The sequence below is a fragment of the Thalassophryne amazonica genome, chromosome 1 (assembly GCF_902500255.1).
Source record: "Thalassophryne amazonica chromosome 1, fThaAma1.1, whole genome shotgun sequence".
In the NCBI taxonomy this organism is placed as follows: domain Eukaryota; kingdom Metazoa; phylum Chordata; class Actinopteri; order Batrachoidiformes; family Batrachoididae; genus Thalassophryne; species Thalassophryne amazonica.
In genome coordinates this window covers 170,614,240-170,627,931 of record NC_047103.1, presented here as the reverse complement: position 1 = coordinate 170,627,931, position 13,692 = coordinate 170,614,240, and the positions used below count along the sequence as shown (strand labels likewise).

Below are 13,692 nucleotides of genomic sequence, written 5' to 3'. Positions count from 1 at the left end.
GCGCGCTCACTAGCACCATCATATAAATTTTACAATCTCCACGTATAATGGGAGTGAAAATTGTTTTGAAGTCAGTTAAGATAAAAACAGTGGGTACAAACTCGCAACCAAGTAACTGTAAAACTTATTTTTTGGGATACCGATTGAGCGAGCGAGCTAGCTAGCGTCCTAGCTACACAAGACCCGTCACCTAGCAAAATTTCACCCAATCATGAGGAAAACTAGCTCGAAAACTTGTTTTTAATTCTCCATTGTGACGAGAACTAATGTTCAACTTTAACACAAATCGAGAAAAAAATAGGCGCACCGTTTAAATCAAAGCCAGTCAACATTTTCAACTCCATTTTTAATTTAGATGCAAAAATTTGATTTTTATTTTTTGAAATGAAAAGTTTGAAATTAAATGATTTCAATATTTAAATTTGCATTTCTTTTAGCAGAATGTGATTTGTTGGTTTCTTCCCACATCATTGAATCATAAATAAATATAAGAAAGTCTCTGATTTTAAATTAAGCCGTCGTTTCTTGCGTCTCTGCCCACATCTGGAACGTTCCTGTGCCTGCAGGTCTTGCTAGATGGGCAACGTGGGGTGCTTGGACCCAAACAAGGACTAATGTGCTTGAACTCTGCTGTGGAATCTGTTCTGAGGATGATGGAGATGAACACACAGCATGGTGTGATTCTGTTGGTCTCTTTATGAGATAAAATCTCTGTTGGTGTGACTGGAACAGCAAAAATATTTTGACTCCACTGTTTTGTGTGTGTGTGGGGGGGTGGGTGGGGTGGTATCAGGTTTGTATCAGTAGCATCTAAGGGTGTAATGATACATGTATTTGTACTGAACCGTTTCGGTGTGGGACGTTCAGTTCGGTACAGGGCTGTGCACGGGCGACTTTGCGTTGCGTGTATTTACATTCAGTGTTGCCAACTTGGCGACTTTCTCACTAAATCTGGCAACTTGCCAAAACCTCGACGAATTATTTTCTCAAAAGTGACGAGCAATAAATCTAGCTACTTTTCCTGGCGTTACTGGAGACTTTTCTGATGTTTGGCGACCAAAAAGTTAAAGTCTCTATTGTCACAGAGCGGCAGCGGGTCTCCCCCTCCTCCTCCACTGCAGCAGCCTGTAAAGCGCTAAGTGGAGTGATATCTACAATCCTCCGTGTTCAAACACTATTGAATGGCAAACCTCATTCAGACTCCCTAGCCTACTGGTCTCATTTGCTGCCCTGTGATTAAATAGCCCCAGACTTTGAGAAGCCCTGGCCTTGAGAAGTTATTTTATTTTAATAAGTGATGGCCAATTTTAATGGCAAAATAAATAAACAAATAAAGTTTATTTGTGGTTCTAAATATTTTTAAGGTGGTTTTACTCACTTTTTTGCCTCTCCCACTGTGTTTTCAAAACTTTATTTAAAAAGATATATTAGCAAACATTAAATGAAAAGTTAATATTAACAGATAGAAAATAAAATAAATTGTACAAAAGTAAAGGAATTCTTTAAAATTAATTCTCTTTTAAAAAATTCCTTATAGAGTGTGACAGTTGTGGACAAGTTAATTTTTTTGGCAAAAAATATATTAGATTGAATAAAATTGAACAGGGCTTCATGCTGGAACTGTTGTGCTGCTCTTTACTTGTGGAAAGGTTGTTTACTAGGAATTTATTTTTTATAATATTTCATACATTTGTTGTTTATTTGAGAACATTTTATTAAACTTATTACCAGGCAGCACTTTGCAATTATTTTATTTTCCTGTTTGTATAATGTTACAATAAATTGTTGGTTTAAACAACAAGCAAATTTCGGTTTTGCATTTTGTTTCCATATTGTACCGAAAATGAACCGAACCGGTGACCTCAGAACCAAGGTACGTATTGAACTGTGACCTTTTGTATCGTTACACCCCTAGTAGCATCAGTTGAGAGGAGTTCATTCTGACATGGGAATGGGAGTGCAAGGACTCCTGGGAAAACTGTAAATAATGCAAAATAATTCTTATTTTTTGTGTTATTTGTGAATAATTCTGCTTCTTGGGGTGATCGGTTGTAAAGTTATGCAGATAGGTGTTTGTGGTTTCAAAAAGCAGAGAAGCTCTGATATAAACTGTCTCTCAGATGGACTTTTGCCTGTTGGTGGTTGTGAACAAAAACTAGTTTAACGGGTGCACATCTTATCAAGACTCATTATCGCCACCTACTGTTGTGGATGTACACAATATGCAAAAGTCTAGTCTGAGATAATAAAATGACTCTATTGTATATCCTGCCCCCCAGAGACAAATGTCAGCAGTAAGAAGCTGCACTTTACTCAAGGCTCTGCTCCGTCTGTGAGCTCTGGAATTCTCCTTTTTTGCTAAAACGATATAATAAACAAGGATCAACTTTCTGCTTACAGCAGCTTCAACGCAAATAGATGAATACAAAAATGAGGGCTGCACGTAAACAAAACCTGAATAGGGTTCCACACCCACTGACAAACTTAACTATCAATTAGCTACAATTAACTGATCGGGACCCAGAAAATCAGCAGAGAATGAATGAATGAATGATAAGGTATGCTGTGGGTGGACCACATCTGGCCCTCCACCAGTTTAAGACCACCAATCAACATTCTAAACACTGAGATGATGTGACAGTTACTCTGATTGTCATGGCAACTGAATCAACCTGATTTATGATTTTATATTGTTCTGTATCCAGGAGTGAATCAACCAACAGCGGAGTCGAGTCAGAAAATGGAGCACATCTTTGATCCAAAGGTCAGAACTGTTTGTCTGAAACAGTAAATTTCTCTCAATTCCACAGTTTTGTTTTTCCTGTTTTGTCATCATTTTTGGTGAAGAATTATTGAGCTTTTCAGATCTTTTTATTTGTACCTGCTTTTGTTATTTCTGTCGTCTCCTCAGAGGAAAAATCCAGATTTTTCAGGCTCCTGCAGGCCGGAAAGTCCATCCGGATGTGAGACGGGAATATCCCCTGAGTTCACGGCGTTCCCGTTGGCACTCAGGCAGCTCCTGACGTACGCCGTGTTGTTGGTACCGAGCAGCAGGAAACTGTTCTCCAACTGAAACAAAAATGACAAATAAAAAAAGGCATTTACTTTAGAACCGTGATGTGGAATGTGACAGTATAACTGAATAAACAAATAAATACTGCTGCAGGGTTTGTTTGTTCTTTGACACCAAAGTAAAGCAGTCTGTGTTCACGCAGATCTCTTTACTCACCTGTTATAAAAAAAAAAATCTGTATGTAAAGGCGGACGTGAAAACTGGTGACGATCACAGTTTGAATTCTTGTCCTTATCTTGGAAAATTCTGGAGAATCCACACTGTGTGGTGCTGCTTGATGGAAAAACAGACTCGGGAGCCACGCCTACAAATGAGCCTGTGCTTGGCTGCAATTAAATGTGCACAACCACTTAAGGCAGGGGTGGGCAACCTGTTCCAGAAAGAGCCAAGAGGGTGCAGGTTTTCTTTGCAGCCATTGACTCCACCAGGTGATTTCACTGATTAACTGATTCCATCTGCTCAAAGTGATATTAATCAGTAAAATCACCTGGTGGAGTCAACTGATTCCATCTGCTCAAAGTGATATTAATCAGTAAAATCACCTGGTGGAGTCAGTGGCTGCAAAGAAAACCTGCACCCTCTTGGCTCTTTCTGGAACAGGTTGCGCACCCCTGACTTAAAGGCACAAGGGGCGCTAAAAAAATACCACAAAAGGACCCGAGATGAACTCTTAAGCAATACAAATGATCCACACACATTTTAAGTGCGATGAACACAGGACATTCCCACGCTGTGCTGTGGTCTTGGTTCGGCCACACCTGAATTTTCAACGTTGATAATCCTTCTCCTTTCTGTGGCGCCTATAACATCATTGTTCACGCCACAATATTACCAGGAGGTTTTCTCGCAGCACCACGGCTGTGGTGACGTTATCCTACCGATGTCTGTGCACACCACATCGTGTCATCAAACGGTCAACTTCCAGTAAATTTCCAAGAGATGCTGAACTCTGGCATTTTGTAAACTCTGAGTAGTTTTGGAATAATTTCCAGTATTCAAAGGCAGAAACTTTCCATTAACAGGAATTCATAGAACTGAATGGGAATTAAGTGGAAATCTGGGCGAATTGATGCAAACACAAACATTTTGCTTTTGTCAGAAGCAGACATGCAAACATTTCTAATATTTTTTAATGACATTTTTGACTTTGGTTTTCTCTGGGCCCCTCCCCAATCAGACCGGGAGTGACATGTTTAGCCGCATGTTCTCCTTGAATTGCTGGCTGTCTGAGTGGTGTCCAAAAAATGAGGTGGGCTTCATAGATAACTGGCAAAGCTTCTGGGGAAAACCTGGTCTTGTTAGGAGAGACGGCATCCATCCCACTTTAGATGGAGCAGCTCTCATTTCTAGAAATCTGGCCAATTTTCTTAAATCCTCCAAACCGTGACTATCCAGGGTTGGGACCAGGAAGCAGAGTTGTAGTCTTACACACCTCTCTGCAGCTTCTCTCCCCCTGCCATCCCCTCATTACCCCATCCCCGTAGAGACGGTGCCTGCTCCCAGACCACCAATAACCAGTAAAAATATAAGCATAAAAATTAAAAAAGAAAAAATAATATAGCACCTTCAACTGCACCACAGACTAAAACAGTTAAATGTGGTCTATTAAACATTAGGTCTCTCTCTTCTAAGTCCCTGTTGGTAAATGATATAATAATTGATCAACATATTGATTTATTCTGCCTTACAGAAACCTGGTTACAGCAGGATGAATATGTTAGTTTAAATGAGTCAACACCCCCGAGTCACACTAACTGTCAGAATGCTCGTAGTACGGGCCGAGGGGGAGGATTAGCAGCAATCTTCCACTCCAGCTTATTAATTAATCAAAAACCCAGACAGAGCTTTAATTCATTTGAAAGCTTGACTCTTAGTCTTGTCCATCCAAATTGGAAGTCCCAAAAAACAGTTTTATTTGTTATTATCTATCGTCCACCTGGTCGTTACTGTGAGTTTCTCTGTGAATTTTCAGACCTTTTGTCTGACTTAGTGCTTAGCTCAGATAAGATAATTATAGTGGGCGATTTTAACATCCACACAGATGCTGAGAATGACAGCCTCAACACTGCATTTAATCTACACTCAACAAAAATATAAACGCAACACTTTTGGTTTTGCTCCCATTTTGTATGAGATGAACTCAAAGATCTAAAACTTTTTCCACATACACAATATCACCATTTCCCTCAAATATTGTTCACAAACCAGTCTAAATCTGTGATAGTGAGCACTTCTCCTTTGCTGAGATAATCCATTCCACCTCACAGGTGTGCCATACCAAGATGCTGATTAGACACCATGATTAGTGCACAGGTGTGCCTTAGACTGCCCACAATAAAAGGCCACTCTGAAAGGTGCAGTTTTATCACACAGCACAATGCCACAGATGTCGCAAGATTTGAGGGAGTGTGCAGTTGGCATGCTGACAGCAGGAATGTCAACCAGAGCTGTTGCTTGTGTATTGAATGTTCATTTCTCTACCATAAGCTGTCTCCAAAGGTGTTTCAGAAAATTTGGCAGTACATCCAACCAGCCTCACAACCGCAGACCACGTGTAACCACACCAGCCCAGGACCTCCACATCCAGCATGTTCACCTCCAAGATCGTCTGAGACCAGCCACTCGGACAGCTGCTGAAACAATCGGTTTGCATAACCAAAGAATTTCTGCACAAACTGTCAGAAACCGTCTCAGGGAAGCTCATCTGCATGCTCATCGTCCTCATCGGGCTCTCGACCTGTCTCCAGTTCATCGTTGTAACCGACGTGAGTGGGCAAATGCTCACATTCGCTGGCGTTTGGCACGTTGGAGAGGTGTTCTCTTCACAGATGAATCCCGGTTCACACTGTCCAGGGCAGATGGCAGACAGCGTGTGTGGCGTCGTGTGGGTGAGCGGTTTTCTGATGTCAATGTTGTGGATCGAGTGGCCCATGGTGGTGGTGGGGTTATGGTATGGGCAGGCGTCTGTTATGGACGAAGAACACAGGTGCATTTTATTGATGGCATTGTGAATGCACAGAGATACCGTGACGAGATCCTGAGGCCCATTGTTGTGCCATACATCCAAGAACATCACCTCATGTTGCAGCAGGATAATGCACGGCCCCATGTTGCAAGGATCTGTACACAATTCTTGGAAGCTGAAAATGTCCCAGTTCTTGCATGGCCGGCATACTCACCGGACATGTCACCCATTGAGCATGTTTGGGATGCTCTGGACTGGCGTATACGACAGCCTGTACCAGTTCCTGCCAATATCCAGCAACTTCGCACAGCCATTGAAGAGGAGTGGTCCAACATTCCACAGGCCACAATTGACAACCTGATCAACTCTATGTGAAGGAGATGTGTTGCACTGCATGAAGCAAATGGTGGTCACACCAGATACTGACTGGTATCCCCCCCCCAATAAAACAAAACTGCACCTTTTAGAGTGGCCTTTTATTGTGGACAGTCTAAGGCACACCTGTGCACTAATCATGGTGTCTAATCAGCACCTTGATATGGCACACCTGTGAGGTGGGATGGATTATCTCAGCAAAGGAGAAGTGCTCACTATCACAGATTTAGACTGGTTTGTGAACAATATTTGAGGGAAATGGTGATATTGTGTGTAGGAAAAAGTTTTAGATCTTTGAGTTCATCTCATACAAAATGGGAGCAAAACCAAAAGTGTTGCGTTTATATTTTTGTTGAGTGTATTATTAGACTCTATTGGCTTTGCTCAAAAAGTAAATGAGTCCACCCACCACTTTAATGATATCTTAGATCTTGTTCTGACTTATGGTATGGAAATAGAAGACTTAACAGTATTCCCTGAAAACTCCCTTCTGTCTGATCATTTCTTAATAACATTTACATTTACTCTGATGGACTACACAGCAGTGGGGAATAAGTTTCATTACACTAGAAGTCTTTCAGAAAGCGCTGTAACTAGGTTTAAGGATATGATTCCTTCTTTATGTTCTCTAATGCCATATACCAACACAGTGCAGAGTAGCTACCTAAACTCTGTAAGTGAGATAGAGTATCTCGTCAATAGTTTTACATCCTCATTGAAGACAACTTTGGATGCTGTAGCTCCTCTAAAAAAGAGAGCTTTAAATCAGAAGTGCTACCCAACAGCAAGAATCCTCCACCCCCTGAATGAACAGATGAGGACCGCGGACGACAGGTCGGGGTGGAACTCTGAGGAACAGCAGCAGGTTGAGGGACTTTAACTAAATGGTAAATGGGCTGTTTTCCATCTGCATCAGACGCTCAAAGCGCTTTACAATAATGCCTCACATTCACCCCAATGTCAGGCTGCTGCCATACAAGGCGCTCAGTACACACCAGGAGCAATAGAGGATTAAGAACCTTGCCCAAAGGCCCTTAATGATTTTTCGGTCAGGCTGGGATTTGAACAGTGGACCCTCTGGTTTCAAGTCCAACGATTAACCACTTAACCATCACCTCCCCTAATACTGAACATAAGCAGTGTTTCTGTAAATATTTTGTAGGCATTTTGTTTTTTGTCTGTGAGAGCAGAGGGTCTGGGTTTGGTGCTCACAGCATTAGATAATGACGGTGCTCTAATTGTAGGTCAGCACCGCTCACGCTCGACTGGCCATCCAGCGAGATTCTTCTCTCACTCACTGACCCTGAAGAATAACAGTGAAGGCTGAATGGAAACCTGCTGGGCTCCAGCACATCTCCTGTCACTATTCTGTTCATTAGCACAGCCGCCCCTCCTCTCTGTGTTCCATCCCCTCAACTTCCACTGCACCTCCTCTCTGTGTTCCATCCCATCACAGGAGCAATCAGGACATGTGACTGCTGCCTTAAAGGTTCCAGGCTGTTTGATTTGTAACAGAAAACAAACAGCTTCTGGCAACAATCAGTGAACTAATGACAGAACAGGAAGTGGTCCAGTGATCGCACCACAAAAAGAGGTTTTCCTGAGACACATCAACATAAAAATGGGACACTCTGAAATAAGAGTTTCTTCTTCATCCATTTCCTGGTGACTTTTAGGAACAGCTTTATATCACAGCGCCACCAAAGGTGATGAAATGCAAAAAGAGGAACAGTGAGGGTGGGGCTGAGTTACACAGCGGAGGTGTGGCCATGTGCACCATATTTTCTGGTGTGGAAGTCACACTTTGTTTCTGTATGTGAAACTCACTTTTTAACACAGTGTTTCTCTGGGGGTGAGTCTAACAACAGACAAGGACTCAGTAGCACATGTGCACACCACCGTGTGTGCCGCTACTGAACATGAGGACTTTTAAATTCCAAAACTAAGAATTATGAACAATCAACGTGCACAACAATTGGATAATTGACACAAATAAACACGGATTTCTGGCCCACGGAATCAGAAACACAATAAACGTGGGAATTTCTTTTTTTAATCTGCTCTTTAATTTGAGATTTTGCACAGTGTTATAATGTACTTTTATTATTGGAGTTTATTCTTTTAATACTGATACAACCCCTGGCAAAAATTATGGAATCACCGGCCTCGGAGGATGTTCATTCAGTTGTTTAATTTTGTAGAAAAAAAGCAGATCACAGACATGACACAAAACTAAAGTCATTTCAAATGGCAACTTTCTGGCTTTAAGAAACACTATAAGAAATCAAGAAAAAAGATTGTGGCAGTCAGTAACGGTTACTTTTTTAGACCAAGCAGAGGAAAAAAAATATGGAATCACTCAATTCTGAGGAAAAAATTATGGAATCACCCTGTAAATTTTCATCCCCAAAACTAACACCTCCATCAAATCAGATCTGCTCGTTAGTTTGCATCTAAAAAGGAGTGAACACACCTTGGAGAGCTGTTGCACCAAGTGGACTGACATGAATCATGGCTCCAACACGAGAGATGTCAATTGAAACAAAGGAGAGGATTATAAAACTCTTAAAAGAGGGTAAATCATCACACAATGTTGCAAAAGATGTTGGTTGTTCACAGTCAGCTGTGTCTAAACTCTGGACCAAATACAAACAACATGGGAAGGTTGTTAAAGGCAAACATACTGGTAGACCAAGGAAGACATCAAAGCGTCAAGACAGAAAACTTAAAGCAATATGTCTCAAAAATCGAAAAATGCACAACAAAACAAATGAGGAACGAATGGGAGGAAACTGGAGTCAATGTCTGTGACCGAACTGTAAGAAACCGCCTAAAGGAAATGGGATTTACATACAGAAAAGCTAAACAAATGCCATCATTAACACCTAAACAGAAAAAAAAACAAGGTTACAAAGGGCTAAGGAAAAGCAATCGTGGACTGTGGATGACTGGATGAAAGTCATATTCAGTGATGAATCTCGAATCTGCATTGGGCAAGGTGATGATGCTGGAACTTTTGTTTGGTGCCGTTCCAATGAGATTTATAAAGATGACTGCCTGAAGAGAACATGTAAATTTCCACAGTCATTGATGATATGGGGCTGCATGTCAGGTAAAGGCACTGGGGAGATGGCTGTCATTACATCATCAATAAATGCACAAGTTTACGTTGATATTTTGGACAATTGAAAGGATGTTTGGGGATGATTAAATCATTTTTCAAGATGATAATGCATCTTGCCATAGAGCAAAAACTGTGAAAACATTCCTTGCAAAAAGACACATAGGGTCAATGTCATGGCATAGGGTCAATGTCAATGAGCAGATTCCTCAGAATTGAGTGATTCCATATTTTTTTCCTCTGCTTGGTCTAAAAAAGTAACCGTTACTGACTGTCACAATCTTTTTTTTCCTGATTTCTTATAGTGTTTCTTAAAGCCAGAAAGTTGCCATTTGAAATGACTTTAGTTTTGTGTCATGTCTGTGATCTGCTTTTTTTCTACAAAATTAAACAACTGAATGAACATCATCCGAGGCCAGTGATTCCATAATTTTTGCCAGGGGTTGTATTTACTTTGTTTCATGCATTAAATCCTGGAAAAGCCCTCTATAAATAGTTTTTATTTATTGTTAGTTTTATTTTTCAGTACATAAGTCACACCGGAGTAGAAGTCGCAGGACCTCCTAAACAAGTTAAAAAAAAAACCCCTGTGATTTGTACTCAAGAAAATACAGTATTTGTACTTTAGAACTTAAGTGTGTGTTTTTTTTAATCTGCCACTTTTAAAGCATAACGTCTGAACTTAAAAATGATCTTAAAAAATGGCTCAAAAATAATCAAACCTGTCGAACTCAGGTGAGATGTATTGTACATAATGTCATGTTTTGTTTTATTTATTGTAATTGTTTGTTGTTGTGTGTCTGAGGACTACACATGGAAAGTAGCTTTTAGCTAAATCTGGCATATTTACACTAAGGCATGAAAATGTACAAAGCGTTCATTAATGTGCATTGTCCTCATCAAATAAACAATAAATAAAATAAACTGCAGCAGCGACGCTGAGTCAGAATCACGGTCAGCCTGAGGATCTGTGACACCTTGATGGCGGTCTTACCTTGGCGTTTTTGGTTTGCTGGGTATCGGTGGTGCTGAACAGGTCGCAGGTCTCCAGTGAGGACAGACCGTGCTGCGTCTGGGACAGAGTCAATAACTGCTCCAAGTCCAGTGAAGAACAGGACGGTGAAAGATGGTGCTGCTGAGGTTTGTGGTGACTCTGGAGCTGGTGGGGTTGGTTAGCAGGTAGAACCCTCTGGTAGTGAAGGTCAGGTATGATAACGCTGTTCACCACCGTCCCACCCGCGTGGGCCATGCTGACCATGTTGTAATTTACGGGTCTGACCTCCGCGTCCTGATCAAAGAGCGTGTGTTTATAACCTGTGAGCTGGTTCTGGTACTCTGGTAAGAGGCTCCACTCACCATTTAACTGCTGAAGCTGCCAATGTGGACTAGAGCCCAGAAGAGGATGAAGATGCTGATGCTGTCCACTGAGCTGAGAGGTCTTGGGTGCGGTCTGTGGGTGGGCATAGATGTAGGTGTTGGGCTGGTGGTGACTCTCCACTGTTGATGATGGCCAGTGGCTGTTAGGAACCATAGATCCTGGTGGGATTTGCTCTTCTGTCAGCAGTGACCAGGACTGATCTTTAACCAGCTCGGCTGGGTTCTCGTGTCCTTCGACGAGTGGCTGCCCGCTGGGAGTGTCTGCAGACGGGCACGTCTGCGGTTGCTGGCTTCCATCTGGGTTCTGCAGATGAGCTGGCAGCCCAAAGAAATCTTTGCAGCCTTGTTCCTCCCCCTTAGTGCCGGTCTGCAGTGAGTCCTGGATGTAGGAGAGGATTTCGTTGTTGGTGAGAAGGTCACCGAGGGTGGGGACCTGATTGCTGTCGAGCTCCACCTGGATCATCCTCTCGTCCAACAGCAGGAGCTCCAGGTCTTCAGCGTTGAGGCCCAGGTTCTCCAGGGCGCTGAAGAGCTCGCTGTTGGAACACGTCTCCTCTCCTTTCAGGGACAGAGAGTCCAGCGTAGCCAGCAGTGGGTCGTAACTGAACATTTTATGGTTGTGTCTCGTGGCCTCCACATTTGATACCACATTCCAATTGTGATCACTTGTCATGTTTCTGGAACCTTCGCTCTCGTCCTGCTGCTCGCTGAGGATGCTGCTGTGGTACGAGATCCTGGGCGCCGTGTCTGGGGGGCACACATACACAGACTCATCTTGGCTCATCATCGCCCCCAACAGAGAGCTTGGGTCCTGGTCTTCGGCCAAGCCCTTGTCCAGCTTGGCCCTCCCGGCCTTGCCGCCTTTGGCCTTGCCCCGGCAGGACTCGGTGAACCCGTGCAGAGGGTAGCTGGCGTGATAGAGAAGCGCCTCGCCGGTGGCAAAGGTAAAGGGGAGGTGGACAGATCGCTTCCTCAGCTGCTCTCCTCCTTCCTCGTCCCTGTGCAAATTAAAGAATTCAGCCTCGGTGCATCACAGGTCCAACTCAACAGCTGGTGACTGCTTTATTAGTTAAACTGGTAATAAAACACCTCAACCCGACGTTAGGTCTTCATAACCAGCAGTCATTTGTTTTAACTGGATTTAAGTTGATAAATTTGATTTGATTCTGAAAAGAAGCTGAGTGAGTCTCCTGCACTTACGCTAAGGGCCTCTGGGTGGCGATGATGTAATCCGGTTTGCCGTTCTTGTACACGAGCCGGGCGTTCGCCTGGACCCACTTCCAGCGTTTCTCCTTGGTGAGCAGCCTGAAGACGGTGAGGCCGCTCTCGCCCGTCTTTATCACTGAAACCACATCCAGACCAGATGTGTGAGCGGTGAGCGCGCGCTCGCACCGTCAGCTCAGCCAGCCATGCGGAGTGCAGGTCAACGCCGCGCTCTACAGCTCGTGTTCACACAAACAATCTGCCGTCTGAGTGTCAGTGTGATGCTTTAACACACAAAGACTCTGGGAGGGGAGGTGATGGTCTAGTGGTTAAGGTGTGACTGGACTGACTGGAAAATCACTAAGTGCCCTTGGGCAAGGCCTTTAATCCCCTATTACTCCCGGTGTGTAGTGAGCGCCTTGTATGGCAGCACCCTGACATCAGGGTGAATGTGAGGCATAATTGTAAAGCGGTTTGAGCGTCTGATGCAGATGGAAAAGCGCTATACAAATGCAGTCCATTTACCATTACTCTGTTACATGAAGCAAATCACAAAACTCTGAGGATCAACAAGTGAATATTCTGGAGGGAGAAATTATCCCTTTTGTCTGTTTAAATCCCCCCCCTTTACAAAAAGATGAAAAAACAACAACAAAAAAACCCGACTCAACCTCCAATCACACAAGTCAACTGCCCATAAATAAATAAACAAACAAAAATAAATGTAATTTGAAAAAGTCGTTCCACTGTTCTGAACACTTTGATACAAAAAGCCTCCTGAGGCCACTTTGCCTGCACTCGTTTCACTTCGAGTCATTTCATTGTCTGTAATTTTATCAGAAACGTTATCCCGTCTCACGGGGTGACTTCATACTCACCGGCACGCTGCACACCTATGATGTGTGTGCCATGCCTCTGAATACAAACACGTGTATGTGTGCATGCATGGCTGCACGTGTGCAGGATTTGTGTTGGTGTGCGAGCAGCAGTGATATGGGACTCCAGGGCGCCATGGTTATGTCTAACCGGGTCATCCGGTACACGAGCTAAGTAGGACAGTTGACTGTGGCTCAGAGATTTCATCCAGCGTCACAAACGGCGCGGAGCCAAACGTGAAGTGGCGAGCGGTCTGAGCGCCGATCCTCTGACATTTAAGGTTTATGATCAAACAAAATCAGCAGCAGCAACTAAATAAATATTTGTTTTTACTGCTCTTCGGACGCCTGGATTCCTCCTCAGCAGCATGAACAAAACAAGCAGAAATAATAAAAAAAAAATTTGGAGCAGAAACAACATAAAGTTGCAAAACCAGAAGTGGTCATGTTATTACTTCAGACATTTTTAGGGCTCAAAATAATTTCTCAAAACTTGATACGAGACATATCGTTGGGCGTCCAGTGCTCAATATGTATCACGATGTGTTTAGTATTAAGCACAATATTTATGTGCTTAATACTTCTTAAATTTGATTTAAATGCATTCATAAATTGTAGTTTGTTGTTCGTGTGTCACGGAGCTTTTTAATACTTTAGTTATACTGGTTAAAACCGCAGAGTTAAACTTGCTGACACTGTGGAG

The 13,692-nt window shown here is 42.8% G+C and overlaps 1 protein-coding gene across 1 annotated transcript in view; it reads right to left on the bottom strand.

The window, feature by feature from the left end:
* Positions 1 to 2,804: 2,804 nt before the first annotated feature.
* Positions 2,805 to 13,692, bottom strand: part of ahr1b (aryl hydrocarbon receptor 1b) — a 40,415-nt gene continuing 29,527 nt past the window's right edge. Inside the window, exons 9-11 of the mRNA XM_034179138.1 lie at positions 12,112 to 12,253; positions 10,529 to 11,909; positions 2,805 to 3,069 (exon numbers count right to left, since the gene is read on the bottom strand). Coding sequence (XP_034035029.1) covers positions 2,908 to 3,069; positions 10,529 to 11,909; positions 12,112 to 12,253 — 1,685 coding nt within the window. The 3' untranslated portion in view covers positions 2,805 to 2,907. The remainder of the gene's footprint in view (positions 3,070 to 10,528; positions 11,910 to 12,111; positions 12,254 to 13,692) is intronic.